The 25,648-nt window shown below is 44.2% G+C and overlaps 1 protein-coding gene across 3 annotated transcripts in view; it reads right to left on the reverse strand.

Annotated features, from left to right (window-relative positions):
• KIF13B (kinesin family member 13B) overlaps positions 1-25,648 on the reverse strand; it is a 190,703-nt gene that overhangs the window by 68,682 nt on the left and 96,373 nt on the right. For all 3 annotated transcript variants that reach the window (XM_064146678.1, XM_064146679.1, XM_064146676.1), the window contains exons 12-21: positions 22,595-22,705; positions 17,179-17,313; positions 12,198-12,328; positions 11,098-11,184; positions 9,984-10,174; positions 8,687-8,897; positions 7,166-7,328; positions 4,918-5,064; positions 3,563-3,712; positions 2,261-2,389 (exon numbers count right to left, since the gene is read on the reverse strand). In XM_064146678.1, coding sequence (XP_064002748.1) covers positions 2,261-2,389; positions 3,563-3,712; positions 4,918-5,064; positions 7,166-7,328; positions 8,687-8,897; positions 9,984-10,174; positions 11,098-11,184; positions 12,198-12,328; positions 17,179-17,313; positions 22,595-22,705 — 1,455 coding nt within the window. The remainder of the gene's footprint in view (positions 1-2,260; positions 2,390-3,562; positions 3,713-4,917; positions 5,065-7,165; positions 7,329-8,686; positions 8,898-9,983; positions 10,175-11,097; positions 11,185-12,197; positions 12,329-17,178; positions 17,314-22,594; positions 22,706-25,648) is intronic.

Below are 25,648 nucleotides of genomic sequence, written 5' to 3' on the forward strand. Positions count from 1 at the left end.
GACAGGGCTTTACACAGGCACCAAAACATTTGGTTAAGTTTTAAGGATAGGATGTACCAAAACCACTGCAATTGAAGAGGAACGCACTAAAAATCTCATGCTTCTAAAAGAAAAAAGGCTCCTTTGTGAGACAAGAAAAACAATCTCACCAATACAAAAGCAGCTTGTCTTGTTTTTCTCAACATCCATGTTCTCCATACAACTTCTGCTCTCAATGAAGTCATCACATGACTAGTTGACCTTTAAAGCTCCCTTCCAACCCATAACACACTGTGATTCTACACTGACCATGCTATTTAATGAACTTCTGTTCTCCATTTGTCAAATTAAGACCAAATTAGGCAGATTTCTACTGTAAGGCAGCACTTAAGATCCTCAGGAGAATGTTCCCTGCAACAATGCCCCATGAAAGTAGATGGAGCTCTATGGAACAGGGTAAAAGTGAACAAAAGTGTAATTGCCCCCAAACTGTTCTTATCATCCATAAGTCAGTAAAGTTGGAGACCACTCCTAGTGTTTTTTGCCTCCTTCTTACCTACAGCTGGGCCTGTGTTGTGCTTTGTGCCTCTCTCTTTTCTTATCTGTAGCTTGGCCTAGCTTATGTTTTACTGTATCACAAAATGGGTAGTAAATAGTTCCTTCTGTTATTCACAGCAATAAACACTTCTGTATCTATTTCACAGACCAGGGAGAGACATCTTGAGAAAGCATGATTCACAGAAATACAGAATGGGTTGGGTTGGGAGAGACCTTTAAAGGTCATCTAGGCCAACTGTCCTACAGTGGAGGAGGGGCATCTTCAACTAGAATCAGGTTGTACAGAGCCCCATCCAACCTGACCTAGTATGTTTCCAGGGATAAGACTTCTACCACCTCTCTGGATAACATCTCCCAGTGTCTCATCACCCTAGAATGTTTCCAGGGATAAGGCTTCTACCACCTCTCTGGATAACATCTCCCAGTGTCTCATCATAGAATCAACCAGGTTGGAAGAGACCTCCAAGATCATCCAGTCCAACCTAGCACCCAGCCCTATCCAGTCAACCAGACCATGGCACTAAGTGCCTCATCCAAGTCTTTTCTTGAACACCTCCAGGGTTCAAGAAAACACCCTGTTCTTGAACACCTCACCTTCATCTTAAAATAGGTCTTCCTAGTACCTAGTCTGAGTGGTCCCTCTCTTAGTTTAAAACCATCACTCCTTGTCCTGCTGTAACAGGCTCCGCTAAACCTGCCAATCTTCCTAATAGTCCCCCCTGTGTTACTGTAAGGCCACAAGTAGGTCTCCCCAGAGCCTTCTTTTCTTCAGGTTGAACAACCCCAACTCTCTCAGCCTGCTCTCATAGCAGAGCTGCTCAAGCCCTCCAGCCTCCTCTGGCCCCTTTGCCAAGAGGTTCATGTCCTCCCTGTGCTGAGGACCCCAGAGCTGGACACAGCACTGCAGATGGGGTCTCACAAGAGCAGAGCAGAGGGGTAGAATCACTTCCCATGACCTGATGGCTATGCTACTTTGAATGCAGCCCAGAAAGATGGCCAGTTTCTGGCCTACGAGCACACACTGCTGGCTCATGTTCAGCTTTTCATTCACTAGCACTCCCAAGTCTTTCTCCACAAGGCTGCTCTCCATCTTTTTTTCCTTTTTCTTTCTTTTCAGAACTCTTGAAACATCAATAGTTTCATGGAGTCAGGTGATGAGTTTAATCACAGGACTCTGTGTAGCTGCCTGCTGGGAATGAACATGGTGCATGAGATTAGAGACATCTAATGTCCAGAAGTCAATCATAGAATCATAGAATCAATCAGGTTGGAAGAGACCTCCAAGATCATCCAGTCCAACCTAGCACCCAGCCCTAGACAATCAATCAGACCATGGCACTAAGTGCCTCATCCAAGTCTTTTCTTGAACACCTCCAGGGACAGTGACTCCACCACCTCCCTGGGCAGCCCATTCCAATGCCAATCACTCTCTCTGCCAACAACTTCCTCCTAACATCCAGCCTAGACCTGCCCTGACACAATTTGAGACTGTGTCCCCTTGTTCTGTTGCTGCTTGCCTGGCAGAAGAGACCACCCCCCACCTGGCTACAATGTCCCTTCAGGTAGTTGTAGACAGCAATGAGGTCACTCCTGAGCCTCCTCTTCTCCAGACTAAACAACCCCAGCTCCCTCAGCCTCTTCTCATAGGGCTTGGGACTTCTTTTAAGAGTTGGGATGGAAGGAGAGAAGGTTGTTCAAAGGTTGGAATATATCTGGAACTCACCCTGCAGACAAGTTTTCTCTCTTGAGTGTCATTTTCAGTTGAGCAGTCCGGGCTATCCTCACCTCCAACCAACCTGTCGTCTATCTCTCCACTCACTCGAACAACTTCAACATGGAGACGACCTGACACCTGATAGGAGAAAAGATAGAATTCCTTGTGTGTCAGAAACCACTGACAGTTCATCTCTTTTCAGGTAATGGCAACTTACTGCTGGCTGCAGTCTGTAAACAGCCAATATTTCACTCCTTTCCATTGTTCTGCACTCAGCAGTTGCACTACATCAAGAATGCTTTGGAGTAAGACTCAAGTAGTAAAATGGTAAAGGAAGCAGCCACAAGAGTGACTTTGGAAACAGCATACTGCAATCTCACTCATCTTCACACCACTCTCTAGAGTTTGCAAACTGGATGTGATGCAGAGCACAGAGAATGTCACCTGCTATGCTCTAACTGCCCTTGAAGTTGTTCTTACAGCCTATATTTAAATGCTTCTTCTTGATGCTACTCAGTGAATGCCAGAGGAACTGTAGCTCATATTTATTCTACTGACTATTTCCTTCAGTCTGCTTTGGTCAGAAAAGTGCTCACAAAGCTTTCAGAATCACTATGCTGCAATTCTGAACTGCCTGAAAATCTCTAGTTAAGGTGTTAGTGGATCTGCATAAGTCCAAATTGTTAGCAAAGAGCTTGTGCATGTGAAACTGGAAAGTCTCTAACATATATATTGGTAATAAGACCCATGGGCTGTAATTGAATGTGATGGCTTGGGTGTCACTTCCCCCCCACACACACTTTGGAAATCACCCAGACCAGACTCAGTGGTTCTGGAAATGGAATGAAGCTTTATATTTGCAGCTTAGCACAATATACAAGCAGATATAGACAGAAATAGACAAGTTAAAAGGTAATACAGAAACACAACAGCCCTGCCAGAAACCTGAGTCCCCAGGAGGGGTCCTCAACTGCCCTTCCACCTTCTCCCACCCCTCTCTACCTCACTCTAAATGTTGCCTTGTGCCCAAGGAAGATTGGAGGGTCAGCAGGGAGGGTTAGGAAGCAGGTGGATTAGTCACAAAGATGGCAGGTTAGGTCAGAGAGAGACAGATGCAGCCCAAAGCCCAGCCAGTATCTGTGTTATCTATATTTACATCCTTGTTCTTATCCATCTCAGCAAGCCTATGAGTGCAGTAGACATCACCATTGTTTCCCTTTCACAGCCTGTGATCTAATTCTTCTCACCAAAACATTCTAGCTAGGCTCAAACTTTCACATTGAATTCAGGAGAGATTTTAAGATGACAAACCTCTCCCTTTTGATTGATGATTGGAACAGCATATTGTAGCTTCACATCATAGAACAGGCACTCCAGAAAAACATTGGCCACTCCGATAAGGCTGTGGTTTTCCTGCTCATCATAGAATGGATCAGCTCGCCTGAAGTAAGCTCTCATCACCTGCAATCAAATCCACACAGAAAACCAAACTGTTCATGAAACAGGTTTCAAAGGGTTGCCCAACCAGTCTAGAGAAAGAAAAATGGACTTAAGCAAGAGGCCAGGCTAGATGAGAAGAAGAAGGGCAATCTGACTTTTACTTTAGACCAAGTACAAAGCTTATCCTCAGCAAGTACTCACAGCATCACAGTATCACAGTATCACCAAGGTTGGAAGAGACCTCACAGATCATCAAGTCCAACCCTTTACCACAGAGCTCAAGGCCAGACCATGGCACCAAGTGCCACGTCCAATCCTGCCTTGAACAGCTCCAGGGACGGCGACTCCACCACCTCCCCGGGCAGCCCATTCCAGTGCCCAATGACTCTCTCAGGGAAGAACTTTCTCCTCACCTCAAGCCTAAATCTCCCCTGGCACAGCCTGAGGCTGTGTCCTCTTGTTCTGGTGCTGGCCACCTGAGAGAAGAGAGCAACCTCCTCCTGGCCACAACCACCCCTCAGGTAGTTGTAGACAGCAATAAGGTCACCCCTGAGCCTCCTCTTCTCCAGGCTAACCAATCCCAGCTCCCTCAGCCTCTCCTCGTAGGGCTGTGCTCAAGGCCTCTCCCCAGCCTCGTCGCCCTTCTCTGGACACGCTCAAGCATCTCAATGTCCCTCCTAAACTGGGGGGCCCAGAACTGAACACAGCACTCAAGGTGTGGTCTAACCAGTGCAGAGTACAGGGGCAGAATGACCTCCCTGCTCCTGCTGACCACACCATTCCTGATGCAGGCTCTCTTGGCCACCTGGGCACACTGCTGGCTCATGTTCAGGTGGGTATCAATCAGCACCCCCAGATCCCTCTCTGTCTGGCTGCTCTCAGCCACTCTGACCCCAGCCTGTATCTCTACTCCTTAATGTTGTCAGATTCAGAGAAGTCAGCCTGAATGTCAACTGCTGTTGCATTTACTGCTTCTTGCATCCTCACTTCTCTCACCAAACTGTGCATGCAAACAAGCATCAGTGTGACAAGATGAGGGTTAATGAAACGCTGAGGACCTGCTTCAGTACTGGGCAAAGCAAAAGCTTGGGAAACTTGTCTCTCTACATATTCCCACCCTGTCTCCATGCCCCACCTCTTGACCCACAGCATTTTCTCACATCTACTTAACCAAAGGTACAGGGAAATAATTCTATCAGTGCAGTACTGGAATTAGGTTTACTTACTGGGTTGTCTTCCTCACAGTCTTTCCACTCCTGGTAAAGATCCCTCATGTCTACCAATCGATTCTCCAGCTTTTCCAGTGACCAAATCTGTTTGCCTTTGCCTTTCCTCCTCACCTGAATAGCTGGCTCACTGAGAATTGCACCTCTCTGTGAAACCATGGAAGAGAAATCAGTGAGGATTTCAGTCACTTTATGAAGAATACAAAACTCAGAACATCTTTGGGAAAAGTTTGAATTTTGGTTCTTTTTTTACTCTAGCTTGAGCAACCAAATCAGAGTGTGACAGCCTCTGAGTTCAGCTGTCACAGCATATTCCTGTTTGGTTTAACTATGAAGTCTAATCATAGCTACAGGCAGGAGTTTCCATGGAATTTCACCTTACATAAATGTTAGAAGCAGGAACAGTTAAGCATTTTGCAAATATCCTCAAGTTACAGCAGGCCTGGAGTTCCAGATAAGGTTACTACTGTTTGCAAATTCCAAGCAGTGCAGACACTTAACCTGCTTTGCCATCCTACTTCTAGATGTGCCAGAAGACTGCAAGAAAAAAGAGCAAGTGAAAGAAGCTTCTACAGGAATTGTTTGTCCTGGTTTGAGCTAGAACAGAACTAGTTCAGTGGTGCTACTTCTCAGCTCAGCCTCAGTGACAGCACTTTCTGAAGCTAGCAGCATGTTTGCACAGACACTGTCTGCTTCCAGAAGTGACAATGCCCCGTGTTTATAGGGACTAAGGTGCAGAAAAAGGTCACTGCTAAATCTTGCGCACCACATTGAGAGTAAAAGGATGCACCTGTGAAAAGGAGAGGACAGGACAGGCGACCCTAAATTGACCAACAAGGGATTCCATTCCATTCCATTCCATCTATGTTATATTCAGTATAAAGATGAGGGGTCACAAGGATTGTGCCCCTTCTTCAATGACTGGTGGCCAAGGAGGACTCTGTCTGTTCTGCCTTTGATCTCAATCACTGTATTCATAGTTCATAGAATCATAGAATCAACCAGGTTGGAAGAGACCTCCAAGATTATCCAGTCCAACCTAGCACCCAGCCCTATCCAGTCAACCAGACCATGGCACTAAGTGCCTCATCCAGGCTTTGCTTGAATACCTCCAGGGACAGCGACTCCACCACCTCCCTGGGCAGCCCATTCCAATGCCAATCACTCTCTCTGACAACAACTTCCTCCTCACATCCAGCCTAGACCTCCCCTGACACAACTCCAGACTGTGTCCCCTTCTTCTGTTGCTGCTTGCCTGGGGAAAGACACCAACCCCAGCTGGCTACAACCTCCCTTCAGGTAGCTGTAGACAGCAATGAGGTCAGCCCTGAGCCTCCTCTTCTCCAGGCTGCACACCCCCAGCTCCCTCAGCCTCTCCTCCAGAATCCAGCTTCTAGATTCAGCTGCCATCTGCCACTGGGCAGAGCCTGAGACATCCCAAGTGCCTGCCCACAGCAGGGTGGTGGAGTTGTTACGACTGGCAGGTGTGTGTGTCTCGTGTGTAATGTTGGGGGGTTATATAACTGCATATATTTAATTTTGTTATATTTTCATTAAAGCTGGTCTAGTTTTCTTTGCAATCCCTAAGTCTCTCTCCCTTATTTCCTTTCTCTTCCCTTTGGGAAGGAAGAGGTGTCAATATAGAGTGTCTGCCACTGGTTTAGTGGCCAGCCCAGTCCTAACCCTTAACAGTAACAGAACTTCTAGCCCTGGGATGAAACACATCTACTGCATTAAAGCCAACCTGACTATCACCAAAGTATTAAGCTGACCTCAAGAACTGAAATAATACCATCTTAAGGGCAACCAGCCTGAGGCATGGGTCAGCTCCCTCCTCCCAGATTTTCTAAAATGCCTGGAACAAATCCAAATCTTCTCTGCTCCAGTTCCTCCCTGCACAATGGGGATGGCAGCATTTTCTCAGCTCACTAGGATGACGCAAAGCCAAATATCCCCAAGGTGATGCTACATCCTTGAAAGAGATGTTCTCTATCCTGCAGAGATTTTAGCACTCTACAACAGAAGCAAGTATGAACTCCACTACCAGTGAAAAGGTCTTGCACCAAAAGATTTATCAATAAGCTAGCACCTTGTCAAGATTTTCATGACAATAAAGAGCAGTGGCCCTGCACTGACAGAGCCATCTCTAATGCATTGTCTAGACCATTAAAGTCAGGATACCACAAATATGAATGCTGAAGGGCAAATTTACTGAACAACAAATTTAATTCCATTAGGGCTAGCTTACCTTACTGTTAGCATTAAGGCTTGAAGCTGGGATCTGGAGGGTAACTTTATACTCTGTCCTCTTGTCCAACTCCTCTCCAATAAAATTGGCTTCTCTCACATACAAATTTGCTTTAACAATCTGCTCTCGCAGCTTTCTCAGGCTGTGGGTCAACATTTCTTCTCTAAAAGAAGAGGATTTAGAGGGGGAGACAGGAAAAAGGATGCTATTTAAGTATGAAAGTGAGTGGAAAATAAAAGATCACTTGACAGGAAGGAATGTCTTACCTTTCATCATTTTAACAGAAAAAAACCCCAAGGGAATCTAATTGCATTTATTCTGAAGAAGACAATAATATTACCTATACGAATTCAGCAATATGAACATCAGCACACTGCTGGCTTTGGAAACCTCTCCATGCATCTGCTGAACAGGCAGCTCTTACATGGCTTATTCCAGGGTTTCCTCACCCCCCAGATGTGGACGTTCCATTTTAGAGACAAAAGGTTATTCACACACCAGGATCCATTTGCTGACTGCTCTGCCTGTCAAGGTTGAGAGGGTGTCAACCACGCTGCAGCACAGGGATCTGCTACCACAAGATACTGCACACACAGAGCTAACACCTTGTTAGACTGCCTCAAGTATTTTCTGCTGCAAAAGTTTACTCATTTAGCCATACAAATGAGATTTGTATTTTCTCATGACAGTGTTTTTATCATAGTCATTGTCTCAGGGTAAGTTTCACCTTCCTGCAGCTGTTCCTTTTGCTAGTAATAGTGGAGAAAATAATTTAGGGGCTAAAGTAAATAACCTCAGTGCAATTGCCTAGGAAGAGGCAAAGAGGACAGTGCCCTTTCTGTGGTTATTAAACAGTTTTTGCAGTACTCTGGATCTTCACATTATCCTCTTACTCCCTTTTCTTTCTGCACTCTTCTGGTTGCCAGGACCTGTCCAGGTCAGACAGATGGATGTGAGTCAAGAGGGAAAACAACCTTCCAAGAGCTGAGTCACAATCCACAGAACAAACTGACAGAGGCATCTCAATTTTTTTTCCAGTCACCTCATTTTTAGCCAAATTTGTTGCCAATCAAGACAGAGTTTCTCCTCCACAACAAAGCAGGCACTCACTGCTTCTCATCTTAGAATCACAGAATCAGTCAGGGTTGGAAGGGACCACAAGGATCGGCCAGTTCCAACCCCCCTGCCATGCCCAGGGACACCCTACCCTAGAGCAGGCTGCACACAGCCTCACACAGCCTGGCCTTAAACACCTCCAGGAATGAGGCCCCAACCACCTCCCTGGGCAACCCATTCCAGCCTCTCACCACTCTCAAGCTGAACAACTTCCTCCTCACCTCCAGTTTGAAGTCTTTTCTAGCATTATATGTTCTTAGACTAATTCTTCTGCTCAGCCACCCACAGAAACCTGCGCACAAACTTGGCAGAGGTGTGCCACGGAATTAACGTCTTCCAATTACCATTTCCCAGCACGGAAGAACTTCAAAGGAAGGCTCCTGATGGTCAGATCTGATTACCTACCTCTCCTCCGCCCACTGCCGCAGGCGTTGCTGAGCGCTGGGAGAATGGAAGGAGAACCTCTCCATGCTGCGGAAATGCTGCTTCTCTGGCGACAGTCGCCTCCGGAGCTGCTCCAGTTCGTGTTCATACATCAGCCTCTGTCGCTCAAGAGCAGATCTCTTCTCCTCTTCATGCTGCTGCTCCAGGCTTTGCAAGATTGACTGCATTGGATCTAAGCAGATGTTGAAAACAAAGACTTTAGTATTTCTGGGGGTTACCTGGTAACCATAACATTGAATGGAAACAGCCTTGGGATGAGTGTGGGGCAGAGATGGGGGACACAGAAACACCAGAACAAGAGGACACAGCCTCAAGCTATGCCAGGGGTAATTTAGGCTGGAGGTGAGGAGAAAGTTCTTCACTGAGAGAGTCATTGGACACTGGAATGGGCTGCCCGGGGAGGTGGTGGAGTTGCCGTCCCTGGAGCTGTTCAAGGCAGGATTGGACGTGGCACTTGGTGCCATGGTCTGGCCTTGAGCTCTGTGGTAAAGGGTTGGACTTGATGATCTGTGAGGTCTCTTCCAACCTTGGTGATACTGTGATACTGTGATGAGACCTTCTCCACATTCTGCTAAATATGCTGCACGACGTTGGGCAAGGCACAAATCACCATGATTTGGTACTTCCCTCTTCCATAGCTGCACATTAAGGCCTGCAGCAGCTGCTAAAATCCATGTGGAAGAGTGTCCCAGAGAGCAAACACAGATATCATATAAAAGGAGGAAGAGATTATGTTTCTGTTGCAATGTATACTTAAAAAGTGCCACTGAACTGTGGAGCAAAATAAACATCTACAGAACAGTTGAGACATCTGAGTCAAGAGAACTGAGAAAAGGGGAAGATCAGCTGAAAAAAAAACTTCCTCCTGTTTCCCAAAATAATGCCATTCTGGGATAGCTACATCAGACCACAACACCCAAAGAACACGGTTCCAGAGACAGCAATCACAGCTGAGCAAGACAAAACACAAGACAAGTAAAGTGAAAACAGTATGATTCAAGGCTGTAGCTCCACCAACATTCCAGGTCTGGCTTTTCTCTCTACAAGACCTGCCAAACTAAACAGTCTGTGATGTTTCTTCTTCCCCTCCAGTGCAAAAATGGTTATGATGAGTCACTGCAAAAATGGTTATGATGAGTCATTCACAAGCAAAATTATCCAGCAGGAAGTCATAAGGGAAGAAGTCTCTGGTTTAGAACCCTTCAAGATGTAGCCTCTTATTTTGTACATGTATCCAAATGCTTCAGTTGCTTCTTACCATTACTACCAAGTGCTTTCATTGTGACTTCCATCTGGGCATATTCATAGCTGAAGTTAATCTCACTAGACACTTCACTGGAATTGTCTCCATCTATGTCCAGCTGCTCAGCACTATTGCTGTACTTCATAGAGTTCTCTCTTTCTTCATCCTCATGATCTGCCTTCTTTTTCTTCTTTGGCAAATTGAGCCTTTAAATGAGAAGGACATTTTAAAGGAGCTATTAACTGCTCAACTCTCAAACAACAGGCTGTATTCTAAGGTTATTAAAACTAAGTCAATTCTCCAAATCACTAAGTTTTGCCCTTTCAAAACTTGTTGATCTCTCAGAACCACAGAATGATGGGGGCTGGAAAGGACCTCTGGAGATCATCTACTCCATCCTCCGGTTTAAAGCAGGGTCACCCAGAGCAGGTGGCCCAGGATCACATCTCTCAGGCAAGCAGCAATAGAACAAGGGGACACAGTCTCAAGTTGTGCCGGGGGAGGTCTAGGCTGGATGTTAGGAAGAAGTTCTTCACAGAGAGAGTGATTGGCATTGGAATGGGCTGCCCAGGGAGGTGGTGGAGTCACCATCCCTGGAGGTGTTCAAAAAAAGACTGGCTGAGGCACTTAGTGCCATGGTCTAGTTGACTGGCTAGGGCTGGGTGCTAAGTTGGACTGGATGATCTTGGAGGTCTCTTCCAACCTGCCTGAGATTCTATGAGTCTATGATACCTATGGGGAAAACCAAAAGCAATAACCTAGCAGAATCTTAAATCCTGATGGGATGCTAAGCAACCTGATCTAGTTCAAGATGTCCCTGCTGGACCACATGACCTTCAAAGGTTCATAGAATCAGTCAGGGTTGAAAGGGACCACAAAGATCATCTAGTTCCAATCCCCCTGCCATGGGCAGAGACACTCTGCCCTAGATCAGGTTCCTTCCATCAAAACATTCTATAATGCTGTAACAGCATTCAAGCAGAGTCAGTCACAAGCATTGCCTTTATAATCCCAGTGAAAAAGAAACTACCTCCCCCTGCAGCATGAATGCTCCACTGACACATTTCCTTATACCTTAAGACAAAGCAAAGCTGGTGCAAGCTCACAATTTCTTTAACGTCTTTTGTACCTGAAGAAGTGGTTGTTTCCCCACAGTATTCTGTCTCCATGGTGCAGCTGGATAGGACACACGACAGCTGAACCGTTTACAAACGTCCTGTGAAGAGGCAAAGATGTAAAGCAGATGCATCAGTATAAAGCTCAACATTTTTTTTCCAGTACAGCTTTCTTTATGGTAACTAGTTAAGGGAAAAGAACAGGTTTAGAGATTGCCAGGAGGCAAATTATCCCCATAAGCTTCATTGATCTGCCCTGTACTGTTTCATAAACACCTCAAACTCATCTTCTTTTGATGTTTTTGAGCTTAGGGAGTTCAATACCATGAATCAGAGTAAATGTGAAATCTGTGTAGCTAACAGTAAACTATTGGAGATGCTGCTGATGCATGTCATTTTATGATCAATGTGAATAGCCCATCTGCTTTTCAAGCACTGCTACTTAATCAAATAAAGAAAACAAAAAATGCTTCAGCAGCTCTTTGCATAGCAAGAGATCTCCTGGAAAATTAATTCAGATTTTGACAGAACTGCAGCTGCAAATCAGTGTTTACTCACTGAGAACATCCCCAACTTACTCCTCCTCTCTTTGGAAACTTAACACTACAAGCACCACCACTGAGTTGGCAGAGAGGTAAGATGGCAATTAAAATGAAATGTAAAAGTAGAGTCTGAGAAGCAGAAGATAGAAATGTTTTTTCTTTATCTTATCTGTTTTTGTGCTGCTAACCATAAAATGATTAGAACCACAAATACTATACCAGAACCACCGATTGTACAAGAACCACAGATTGTAAAAGAACCAAATATTATACAAGAACCAAATATTATCCAAGAGTCAAATATTAAACTAGAACCACAGATTATACAAGAGCCACATATTGTACAAGAACCAAATATTATACAAGAACCAAATATTATCCAAGAGTCAAATATTAAACTAGAACCACAGATTATACAAGAGCCACATATTGTACAAGAACCAAATATTATCCAAGAACCAAATATTATCCAAGAGTCAAATATTATCCAAGAGTCAAATATTATCCAAGAATCAAATATTAAACTAGAACCACAAATATTACACAAGTGGAGCTGTATTTTATTCCTTTACCTAGTGTTCTTTTGAGGTGTTAACATAACCTGTCCTTCTGGGGTGATGTCTATGATGCAGTGTTCAGGAAGAATTCCCATTCCACACAGCTGGATATCTTGAGAATTGTCTGAGCCTATTAATGTGTGCTCCTAGGGAAAATTAATCCAGACATTAGCAAAAAGATTGCAAAAGTTCACTTGGTCTAACTCAGCCATTCTCCTTCTGGATGTATCTTGTCAGCTAGTGCTGATATTTTAAAGCTGTTCTGTACTTCCCTTAGAGGGAAAGAGGTGAATGAAACATTAGCAAATCAGAGAACCCTTTAGGCTGGAAAAGACATTTAAGATAATTGAGTCCAAGCATTCACATAAGACTACCAAGTCTGCTGTTAAACCATGTCCCTCAGCACCACGTCCACACATCTTTTAAATCCCTCCATGGATGATGATTCAATCAACTCCCCGGGCAGCCTGTTCCAGGGCTTGCCAAGCCTTTTGGGGAACAAATTGTTCCTGGTGTCCAATCTGAACCTCCCCTGGTGCAATGTAAGGCTGTTTCCTCTCATTCCATCACTTGTTAATTGGTACAAGAGGCCTCACTGTGTCTTACAGTAACAAGTAGGGAGCACTCAGGAAAGTTTACAGGCAGCCATTAAATCCAAAGATGAAGAGGTTTCTATAATTAATTGTGGAATTCAGTGCCTCAGGATGCTGCAAAAGCCAAAAGCATAAATGAGTTCAAAGAAGAAGGTGCAGAGTGATTAGTTCCATGGCTATTATAGAGGTTCCCTCTAGACCATCCAGCATCTTAGGGAAGTCCTCAAGTACTCAAGGCATGAGGGATTTGGCAGATGAAGGATTACTCTACACATGCCCCAATTCTTCCTTTTCCTTTTTAGGCATCTCTAAGCAATTTTTGAAGAACAGGTTCAGTAATTCAGACAGGACAGATCAAATCACAGAATCACAGAATCAGCCAGGCTGGAAGAGACCTCCAAGCTCATCCAGTCCAACCTACCCCCAGCCCCATCCTGTCAACTAGACCATGGCACTAAGTGCCTCATCCAGGCTTTTCTTGAACACCTCCAGGGACGGTGACTCCACCACCTCCCTGGGCAGCTCAGCATTGAAGTAAAACTTTCATCTCAGGATTTTAAGCAGACAGGTATAGGAAATTTTGCTAACAGAGTTCCAAAGCACAGGGATTTCTACAGCAAAATTCATTCCAGGTTGGACAGGGTTTAAGCAACCTGATCTAGTTCAAGGTGTATGCTGTAAGTTGAAGTAGTATGGGTGTAAATTGCAGCAAAAGAGGTTCCACCTCAACACAAGGGGGAACTTCTTTACTGTAGGGGTCCCAAAGCACTGGAACAGGCTCCCCAGAGAGGTTGTGGGGTCTCCTTCCCTGGAGCCTTTCAAGGCCTGTCTGGATGTGTTCCTCTGTGATCTGTGTTAGATAGCATTGTCCTGCTCTGGCAGGGGGGTTGGACTCGATGATCTCTTTGGGTCCCTTCCAACCCCTAACATCCTGTGGTCCTGTGTCCCTGCTCACTGCAGGGGTGTTGGACTAGATGACTTACAAAGATCCTGCCCAAGCCAAAATAATTCTCTGATTCTATTAAATTTCTCAATTAATGAAACAAATCTGTATCATTAAAAAGAATAATTAGTGACTAACTGAAATACACAAAACTACCCCATGCAAAGGAGCTGTCCCTAAGAAGGAAAAACAGCACAGCATCAGCCAAGACTTTTCTGCTGGTGCTGACTGCTCAAGGCCTGTTTTCTGAGCAGGCTTTGGCCCCAGTGTGCTCTTGTCAAGTGCTCACAATGAACACCACAGAAGCAGGTTCTGCTTCAGTATCTGTCAGTGTCGAGGCTGGTTTAGCAGCTTGAGTCATGCTCTGGACCCCTGCACGCAAGGCTCCTGCAAAGGATTCAATTCCTCTCCTGAAACTTCAGCTCAGCTCTTTTGGCCTTTCTGATGTTTAATAGCAGATGCAGCATCGACAAAGTTCTCTTCCTTGCTTTCAGTGAGATATCACAGAGCAACAGTGACTGTTATCAGAGGATCACTTACTTCTCAAGATGACTAAACCAAACCCTTCTTTCAGCCAAATTGCTACTTTTGTGGCTGCTTTGAGAGTTACTACAGACCACTTCAAAACAGAGTGAGTGTTTTCATGTGGAGCTCAAACTGCCAATGTTCTTACACAGCTTGTACTCCTGAAATGTGCCTTACAAATGGTTGTGCCTTATTTCTTCTGCTGCCTCCACATCTACAGTGTGTTGAACTAGAATAAACTGCCCAAATGTTTCGGTGCAGAGTCCAAAAGTCCTATTATGCATTTTAGGTTTAAGGTTAGTAAGGGGAGCATACAGTAGCAGAAATGCTATGGCAGAAATCACCTATTCATAGAATCATAGAATCAAAGAATCAACCAGGTTGGGAGACCTCCAAGATCATCCAGTTCAAACTATCACCCAGCCCTGGCCAATCAACTAGACTATGGCACTGAGTGCCTCAGCCAGGCTTTGTTTGAACACCTCCAGGAACTGGGACTCCACCACCTCCCTGGGCAGCCCATTCCAATGCCAATCACTCTCTCTGCCAACAACTTCCTCCTAACATCCAGCCTAGACCTGCCCTGGCACAACTTGAGACTGCCCCCCCTTGTTCTGTTGCTGGTTGCCTGGCAGAAGAGCCCAACCCCACCTGGCTACAGCCTCCCTTCAGGTAGTTGCAGACAGCAATGGGGTCCCCCCTGAGCCCCTGATGTGCATTTCTGTCAAGTTGCATGAAGAGGAATAAACCTGCAGTTTATAAACTGAAGGAGTCAGAATTTGGACCACATGTGCAGAAGAAACAGCTGATCACTGATACACCCAACCATGACATAAAACAATTCTCTGCATGAAACCCTGTGAAAGTTGGCACAAACCCCACAAACCCATACAAAACAAGCCCAAAATCAAACACACACACACCCCCTCCCCACCCCAAAAAAACCCCACTCTAACCCCAAACCAGCAGAAAGTGTTTCCAAAAGCACACTTCTAGATTTCTTTCAAAAGACAAAACCACCAAATCCCCAATTCTTCTTTGCCATGCTCAGTTAGGTGTGAACTAAGGAGGTTCTACTCATTTTTACTGCAGCAGTTTTGAACTAAGGAGGTTCTACTCATTTTTACTGCAGCAGTTTTGAACTGAGGAGGTTCTACTCATTTTTACTGCAGCAGTTTTGAGCTGAGGAGGTTCTACTCATTTTTACTGCAGCAGTTTTGAACTGAGGAGGTTCTACTCATTTTTACTGAGGCATTTTTGAACTAAGGAGGTTCTACTCATTTTTACTGAGGCATTTTTGAACTAAGGAGGTTCTACTCATTTTTACTGCAGCAGTTTTGAACTGAGGAGGTTCTACTCATTTTTACTGAATCATTTTTGAGCTGAGGAGGTTCTACTCATTTTTACTGCAGCATTTTTGAGCTGAGGAGGTTCTACTCATTTTTACTGAATCATTTTTGAGCTGAGGAGGTTCTACTCATTTTTACTGCAGCAGTTTTGAACTGAGGAGGTTCTACTCATTTTTACTGAGGCATTTTTGAACTAAGGAGGTTCTACTCATTTTTACTGCGGCATTTTTGAGCTGAGGAGGTTCTACTCATTTTTACTGCAGCAGTTTTGAACTGAGGAGGTTCTACTCATTTTTACTGCGGCATTTTTGAGCTGAGGAGGTTCTACTCATTTTTACTGAATCATTTTTGAGCTGAGGAGGTTCTACTCATTTTTACTGAAGCATTTTTGAGCTGAGGAGGTTCTACTCATTTTTACTGCAGCAGTTTTGAACTGAGGAGGTTCTACTCATTTTTACTGAAGCATTTTTGAGCTGAGGAGGTTCTACTCATTTTTACTGAAGCATTTTTGAGCTGAGGAGGTTCTACTCATTTTTACTGCAGCATTTTTGAGCTGAGGAGGTTCTACTCATTTTTACTGAATCATTTTTGAACTGAGGAGGTTCTACTCATTTTTACTGCAGCATTTTTGAGCTGAGGAGGTTCTACTCATTTTTACTGCAGCAGTTTTGAACTAAGGAGGTTCTACTCATTTTTACTGAGGCATTTTTGAACTAAGGAGGTTCTACTCATTTTTACTGCATCATTTTTGAGCTGAGGAGGTTCTACTCATTTTTACTGCAGCATTTTTGAGCTGAGGAGGTTCTACTCATTTTTACTGCAGCAGTTTTGAACTGAGGAGGTTCTACCCATTTTTACTGAATCATTTTTGAGCTGAGGAGGTTCTACTCATTTTTACTGCAGCATTTTTGAGCTGAGGAGGTTCTACTCATTTTTACTGCAGCATTTTTGAGCTGAGGAGGTTCTACTCATTTTTACTGCAGCAGTTTTGAACTGAGGAGGTTCTACTCATTTTTACTGAATCATTTTTGAGCTGAGGAGGTTCTACTCATTTTTACTGCAGCATTTTTGAGCTGAGGAGGTTCTACTCATTTTTACTGAATCATTTTTGAACTGAGGAGTTTCTACTCATTTTTACTGAATCATTTTTGAACTGAGGAGGTTCTACTCATTTTTACTGAATCATTTTTGAGCTGAGGAGGTTCTACTCATTTTTACTGCAGCATTTTTGAACTGAGGAGTTTCTACTCATTTTTACTGAATCATTTTTGAACTGAGGAGTTTCTACTCATTTTTACTGAATCATTTTTGAACTGAGGAGGTTCTACTCATTTTTACTGCAGCATTTTTGAGCTGAGGAGGTTCTACTCATTTTTACTGAATCATTTTTGAACTGAGGAGGTTCTACTCATTTTTACTGCAGCATTTTTGAACTAAGGAGGTTCCATTCATTTTTACTGCAGCAGTGAACACAGAAGAATGCTTTACATATAAAATTCCCTAAGCACACCTCTGCCAATGGCATCAGATGCCCACATCTATTTTAAAAAGCCACCACTATATACGTCTCAAGTATTTATTTTTACCTTTAAATAGTACACCAGAAGTTCATTGAGAGCTGGATCTGCATTCAGATTCACCAGGAAGCATTTGTTATCCCCAACTTTTATCCCAGAAGACTGAAGGGAGATGCCAAGGCTTTCCAACTGTTTCTGACGCTCCTGCAAGAGAGTAGCCATCAAGAAAAACGAACTTGTCTGAGCGATGTGCAGCCCTTCAAAAAACCATTCCCATCTGCCAAAGCCACAAGCTGCTGCCAAAAAAAAAATAACTCTTCTGCACTGTGTCTTTGTCTTATGAAGCTTTGAGGAGGATATCTTTAATTCCTCTTGTCCTTCCACCTCTGCTCTCGGTCAGCTACGTGCTGTGGTCTCACACAGTTGCGTCGTCCCAGCGCAAAAGGAAGACAACCGAGAGCAGCACACTGTGGTACTGTAGGAGCTTCTCCATGACCTCACTGGAACAGCAAAATGCTACCACAAAGACATCTCTAGAGCCCTTTATTTTCCTCTTTTGAGCTAAAAAGCAACAAGTTAGGTTAAAGCCCTGCCAAGTCAAGCTCCATGTCTATCTTTTATTCCAGAGCAATCAAAATGACAAAAAACTGGCAACCTGCTATTTAAGTAATGCAAATAACACTTCCTGCTGAACAAGAATAGGAGCATTTTGGATGGGGTTTTGTTCTTGTCAATAGACTTCATAGAATTCAACAACAAAGCATTACTGTGCAAAAATGTACATCTCTCAAAGGGAAGTGTTTGGGGGAAGACTAGAGCAGTGAAAGAGGAACATTAAACATTTGTGACTTAAGAACAGAAAGGGATTCTTCTACCAAAACCAGTGAGATTGTTTCCAGGATGATAAAGAAACTGAAATGAGACTCACTATCCACAGCAGCAAACATGTAAAATACAAACATGAGAGGTTTCTTATAGAATTACTGAGGGGAAGCAGAAATAGAGGAGGGTAAAAGGAGTTAAAGAAAAATACAAGAGACCCACAGTGTTTTGCCCTCGATGCTGAAGCTGAAGTAAAAATTAGCAGAGATTCTGTAGGATTCATTCTGGAATGCTTATTAAGGTTCTGACCTTTACCCATCAGTTTGCTTTGCATTAAAACACAGTGTGTCACAGTATGCAGTGTAACTCTCTGTTTAGCACTGGAGTTGTAGCAGGTCTAATCTTGATTAAAATTGCAAAGAACAGCAACCACATCTTGATCTTTGTTTTCTTTATCCTGTGTCCCCACATGCTTACAAAACCAACATAATGTCTTCATGGGGAAAAGCCATGTGTGTGTGTGTGAGAGAGAGAGAGGGTGTGATGGTTTGGGTGTTACCCACCCTCCCACACACAAGGAAATCACCCAGGCTAGACTCAGTGGCTGGAAATGAGAGAATGAAGCTGTATCTACAGTTTAGCACAATATACAAGAAGATACTTACAATATATGCAGCCATAGACAGAAATACACAAGTTAAAAAGGTAATAGAGAAACACAGCAGCCCTCCCAGAAACCAGAGTACCCAGGAGGGGCTCTCAACCACCCTTCCACCTCCTTTCCACCCTTTTACCTTATCCCCAGACTTTGCCTTACGTTCAAGGTGAGTCTGGAGAGTCAGCCAGGGGAGTTAGGAAGCAGAGGGATTAGTTACACAGACAGCAGGTTAGAGAGTGAGAAGGGATGCAGCCAAAACCCAGAGAGCAACTCTGTTATCTATATTTATGTTCTTGCTTTTATACATCTCAGCAAGCCTATGAGTGCAGTAACCATCCCCATTGTTTCCTTTTCACAGCCTAGCATCTAATTCTTCTCACCCAAATATTTCAGCTAGCTTCAAACTATCACAGAGGGGGAAAAACAAAGAACAAAGGGAAAATTGCAGTGTGATGTCAAAGGTCTCTCTTCCAGTCATTCATGCCAGACTCTGAAGTTCACTTCAGAGGAATGAAGTTCATTCCTTATTACCTAGTGAGATAAAGAATGTGTTGCCCAAAGGAGGGCTTGGCCCAGTCTAAATCTCATAAGATTCATTTAGCTTAATTTAAAGAAAATGAGCCAGTTGCTGTTAATTTCTGCTCAAGATCTAATGGTAATTTATACATTCCAAATACATTTAAAGTATGTCAAACTCTCACTGAAAATGTGAAAAATTGCCTATTTGTTGTCTTGAAAGCTTTGAACCCTTATTGCTGCTGTTGAGTGCAGGGGAAGAATAACCTCCCTTGTCCTGCTGGCCACACTGCTCCTGAGCCAGCCCAGGATGCCATTGGCTCTCCTGGCAACCTTGACACACTGCTGGCTCAGCTTCAGCTCCTCTCTCCCAGCACCTCCAGGTCCCTCTCTGCCTGGCTGCTCTCAGCCACTCTGGCCCCAGCCTGTAGTGCTGCTTGGGGTTGTTGTGGCCAAAGTGCAGAGCCCTGTACTTGGCCTTGTTCAACCTCATGCCATTGGCCTCTGCCCACCCATGCAGCCTGTCAAGGTCCCTCTGCAGGGCTCTCCTACCCTCCAACAGCTTCACAGCTGCTCCTAGCTTGGTGTCATCTGCAAACTTACTGATGCTGGACTCGATGCCCTCATCCAGATCATCAATAAAGATATTGAACAGGACTGGGCCCAGCACTGGTCCTTGGGGAACAGCACAAGTGACTGGCTGCAAACTGGGTGTGGCACCATTCTCCACCATGTAGGTGGATGCTGGTCAAAACAAAAATGGCTTGAGAAGCCATGATATAAATGTCTTTAACCTTGGGCCTCTGCAAACCTACTGAAGATGATGGCAGAAAGATTTTTCCACTGGCTTCCAAGTAGTCTTGAAACAGCCTTATACTGTACAAACAACTGTCCCTCCTCCAAAATAACCCAAATTTTCCATAGCTGCAAAGTTCATGAAATTCCCAGCACCAAAACACTAAGATATGCTGAGAATTCAGAGGCAGAGAGGAGGAGAGCTCAAGCAAGCAGCTACATGCAAACATTAGGGCAGACTTAGTCTTTTGAGCTCATTACTTCAATTTTGCATCCTCCTCAAACACTTTGAAATGTCCTGAAATTATTGTGTAGGTTGACAGCAGAAATTATCATTAGTATTATTATTACTCATCCTTCTGCACAGGCAGAAAAACTCTTGGTCTGAATCTGTGCTGAAAGTCAGGAAGCCCTCACAGTCACAAGCAGTATTGCAGAGAATGGTGGACATTGGAAGGTCATGCCCAGGATCACACCCAGGCATGTTTTGTAAGCCCCCAAAGAAGGACACTCCACAACATCTCTGAACAGCTTGTTCCAGGGCTCCAGCATCCTCAAAGGAAAGCTTTTCTTCACATTCAGGTGGAACTTCCTGTGTTCCAGTTTGTGCCCACTGCCCCTTGTCCTGTCACTGGGCACCACTGAAAAAAGTCTGGCCCCATCCTCTTGACCCCCATTCTTTCTTTAGATATTGGTAGGCACTAAGAAGATGCCCTCTCACTGTTCTATTCTTCAGGACAAACAGCCCCAGGTCCCTCACAGCCTTTCTTTGTCAGAGAGATGCTCCAGTTCCCTCATCGTCTTTGTAGCCTTGACTGGACTCTCTCCAGTAGTTCCTTATCTCTCTGGAACTGAGGAGCCCAGAACTGGATGCAATACTCAAGATGTGGCCTTGCTTTTGGACAATGGATCTTTAAAACTAAAGTAAAGACAGTCTGTTCTATGTCATTCACAAGAAGGCTTTTCATCAGAGGTTCTGTTTTCCCCATATGTATTACAAGCTATTTGTCACTTCCCAACAGCCCTCCCCCTGACGAGCTCCCTACTGCAGATACATTTGGGTAGTAAGGATTGGAAGTGTCATGCACAATCTCATCATCACCTTCATAAGTAATTAAAGGTCTTAAGCCCTAAATATCAGGGCAAAAGGTACACATTTTAGTGAGCAAGCTGAGGAAGTGTGGGATGGAAGAGTGGACAGTGAGGTGGGTTAGGAATTGGTTGCAAGATAGAGCTCAGAGGGTGGTGATCAATGGTGCCAGGTCCAGCTGGAAAGCTGTGACCAGTGGTGTCCCCCAGGGATCAGTGCTGAGGCCAGTCCTGTTCAACATCTTCATCAGTGACACTGATGAGGGCACAGAGTGCTTGCTCAGTGAGTTTGCTGACGATGCCAAGCTGGGAGGCTTGGCTGATCCAGCTGAAGGCTGTGTGGCCACCCAGAAAGACCTGGACAGACTGAGAGCTGGGCATAGAGGAACCAGATGAAGTTCAACAAGGACAAGTGCAGAGTTCTGCATCTGGGGAGGAAGAATAAACTGCAGCAGTACAGGAAGGGAGGTGATCTGCTGGAGAGCAGCCCTGTGGAGAGGGACCTGGGGGTCCTGGTGGATAACAAGTTAACCACGGCAAAGCAATGTGCCCTGGTGGCCAAGAAGGCCAATGGGATCCTGGGGTGTATTAGGAAGAGTGTGTCCAGCAGATCAAGGGAGGTTCTCCTCCCCCTCTACTCTGCCCTGCTGAGACCTCATCTGGAACACTGTGTTCAGTGTTGGGCTCCCCAGTTGAAGAGGGACAGGGATCTGCTGGAGACAGTCCAGTGGAGGGCTATGAGGATGATGAGGGGACTGGAGGACATGGCTTATGAGGAGAGGTTGAGGGACCTGGGGCTGCTTAGTCTGGAGAAAAGAAGACTTAGAGGGGATTTGATAAATGTTTATAAATATCTGAAGGCTGCCAGGAAGGGAAGGACAGGCTCTGCTCACTGCTCCCTGGGACAGGACAAGGAGCAATGGGTGTAAGTTGCAACAAAAGAGGTTCTGCGTCAACACAAGGGGGAACTTCTTGACTGGAAGGGTCACAGAGCACTGGAACAGGCTGCCCAGAGATGTCATAGAGTCTCCTTCTCTGGAGATTTTCAAGGCCTGTCTGGATGTGTTCCTCTATGATCTATGTTAGATAGGATTGTCCTGCTCTGGCAGGGGGGTTGGATTCAATGATCTCCTTGGGTCCCTTCCAACCCATAATATCCTGTGATCCTGTAGAAGATGCAGGGATCCTGAACAGCTCTGTTTTTTAATGCTCTGAATGCCTTTTGCCTTGGGTACTGAAGCATGCTGTACACAGCCTTGCATTTAATGTTCTCACCACTCCATCTTCCATCACAAACAGCAATTTCACTGTCTGAAGAATATAAAATCCCTATAATCTTCTCATCCGTGGATTATTATTGTTTTAAACAACATCTCTATTTGCATACAGTGACAATTTATTGTTGTCACTGGAACAGTAATCTGGGAGGCACCCAGCTATCAGGGGAATTAAGTGAAGCTTTTCAAAAGGGCAGTAAGCTTGACCTACTTACCCATAAACGTGGGGAGAGAATCAGACAATCTCTGTGAACTGACAGACAAAGAAAACAATTCTATTTTGCCTTTAAATTTAGAGGGAAAAAAAAACAGGAAGGAACCAGCAAACCTGTGCTATCTCCTCAGTTTTTCTTAGTTTTTCTTCCCAGGTGACAGTCATTTCCTGAATCAACTTTTCTGATTCCTCCAGTCGTTCTTTTAATTCTGGTGATTTCATAGCCTGCAGAAATAGACCAAGAAAAGCTCAGCTTCTTGTGCTTTGCTTTGCTTTATTCATGCTGCTGTCACACAGAGCTATGGGAAAAAGGAAACATAATGTTGCTTCTTTTCTGAGGCATACTTACCAGTAAGTAAAGAGGGGTTTAAAACACATATTACATGAAAATGCAGAATCCATCTAAAGTTCCATGTAATTAGTTTCAAGTACAGATGCTAAAGTGGAGCATAGACTTTATATATATATAAAGTGTACTTCATGTACTTTAGTGCAAACCAATTACATGACACCAGCAGATTTGCACAGAGATATTCAGATGCAAACTAATCTCATCCCCATACCAATATAAGCATCCCAGATGACTCATATCTAAAACAATCTTGCTTCTCAAGATACTGCTGATCTGGCCACCATCATCTCAGCTGTTTCTCCCTCAAAAACACAGACTCACAGAGTGTTTCAAGTTGGAAATGACTTTTAAAGGTCATCTAGTCCAACCACCCTGCAGTCAACAAGGACATCTTCAACTAGTTCAGCTGGCTCAGAGCCTCACTGCCCATGATTTAGAATAGTTTCAGGGAGGAGACATCTATCTCCTCTCTGAGTAATGTGGGTCAGTCTCTCCACATTCTTCTATCTAGTCTAAATCTTTCTTCCTTGTATCTAGTCTAAATCTCCCCTCTTTGGGTTTTAAACCATCACACATTGTCCTGTCACAACAGGCCCTGCTAAAAAAAATCTGTCCCCAGCTTTCATATCAGCCTCTTTAATTACTGAAAGGCTGCAATAAGACCTTCCCAGAGCCCTCTCCAGGCTGGAAAACTCCAGCTCTCTCAGCTTGTCCCTGCAGGAGGCATTGAACATCCCAGTCACTTAAACTGCCACCCAATCAAATGATGTTTATTGTTCATTTTGCTATGGCCTGGTGGGTGTGTGATTTTTTTTCCTTCTACAGCAAATACCAAGACATCCAAAGTGTTGTGGTTACCTACCTCTGCATATAGATGTCAAAAGCAGCCTTACAACATGCTCCTGGACACTGGAATTTAGTTTTCCTTGCTAGTACATCACAGCTCTAATTTTGTTTTCATAGAATCACAGAATCAACCCAAAGGCCTTTCAGCATAAGAGATGCCCTCAACACTCATCAATCACTGCAACAACTGAAAGGACTTTACCATTTTCATACTACCTATATTTACTTCCTCCAGTGTCAGTACTGCCATGCTCCTCCTCTATTGTCTTGAAGAGGAAGCCTGTGGACTTCCTTACATCATTACTGCACTACTGCTAACATGATGGAAATGGTTTTGGCCGGTAGGTATTTATGCAATGCAAATTAAACAATGCAAACATCATTCTCCATCAGATACTCCCTTACCACAAAACCAAGGAGTCCCCACAGGAATCTGGCCTGCAGTTCATGCAAGAAAAGGAGGGTCAGGAGTGGAAAATCCTGCTTTAAGACAGGAATTTCCTCTGCCTCAATACACAACAGTCTAGGCACTGTCAGCTGCTATGCCCCATGTAGTCCTTTTCTGGTTAATCAATCTCAAATATCTAAATACAGGGGGAAAAGGGAATGTGAAGTCCACACAGGAAAGAAAACAAAGCCAAGGTAATCTGCAGAGCAAAGATTTAGCATGGTTGATAAAACCTGATCAATGTAAAGGTGCTGGACAGGAAGATGATGCCTTCATAAAGGAATATGAAGACTCTCAAGTCTAAGTCTTGTTTGTCCATTTATTTGGACCTGGGGCAAAAATGCTTCACCTTTTAATGTCCTTTAACTGTAAAATGAGCTTAGCAATTCTTTTCCCTCCCTACAATGCTTATAAAAGCAGCAGATATATGGGTTCAGATTCACAGGCAGAGCAGCAGGTGTGCTTCTGTGCTGACAGCAGTTAAATTGCCAGCTTAGGAAGGAGAAGCTGGTGGCCTTGTTACAGACAAATTAAAGCATGTGGAATTAACTTTGACAAGAGAAGATCAAAATGTGTGGATTGAAAAAAGAAAAGGGAGCAAGAGGATAATGCCTTACTCTTCCAGGAGGAAAAGGAAGGCAAACTGTCAAGTGCTGCTTGCCTTGGTTGCTCAGAAGAAAAAAGGCTACTGACAGTGAAAGTTAAGAAGACAAACCCACAACTTGGCAACCTCTATATTTGGAAATGAGCTTTGAAAATGAAACCTGACTGTCATAAAAGGTCAAGGCTTTGTTCACATAAACAAACCAACTGACTTAAGCAGATTTCTTCAACAACAGTGAGATGGGCTACCAATGCAACAAACCGAAACGAGAACAAGGCAGGGAATATGGGATTTGACCTTTAGTGTGCAGCCTCTCAACAACCACCTACACTTCTTCTTCCCCATGCTTTTTGTCAGTGCCATTGAGATGACAACTAGGGTGGGATTAGAATGCTTGGAGAAGGAAATATTTATGACTTCATATTTAGGAAACACTACCTCATTACTTTGGAAAGCTGCCATTATTTTGGAATCAGTGCTCACAGATGAAACAAACAAGCAGGGAGTCTTTGCATCTTTCAGAGTCCTGTTAGGTTTGTGGTTGGGTTTAGAGGAATTTTTAGATATTTAACTAGAAATATATTCAAGAAAGTGGTAAAAGCTTTTCCAGGTTCTTAGCATATTAGGCAGCTTAAATGAGAACAGTCCAAAACCCAAGAGTTATTTCCAGTGTCACAGCCAGCATTCCCTGCGTACCTCCTGAGGCAAACACTGCAGCAGTCCCATTTTCCACGTCCAAACTGAATGGATTGTGTCATCATTGCTTTGCCACATTTCAGGACAAAACTCAGAGCTGCACCAGTTCTTGGCCTTCATCTGAAATCTAAGGCATGCTCCTCTCAATCTTTAACTGAGGTAGCAAAGTAGATATTCATACTATTGCCTAACCCCTGTAAAGGTTCACTTAAGAACAGTTAA

Source organism: Pogoniulus pusillus, chromosome 7 (assembly GCF_015220805.1).
Source record: "Pogoniulus pusillus isolate bPogPus1 chromosome 7, bPogPus1.pri, whole genome shotgun sequence".
Taxonomy (NCBI): domain Eukaryota; kingdom Metazoa; phylum Chordata; class Aves; order Piciformes; family Lybiidae; genus Pogoniulus; species Pogoniulus pusillus.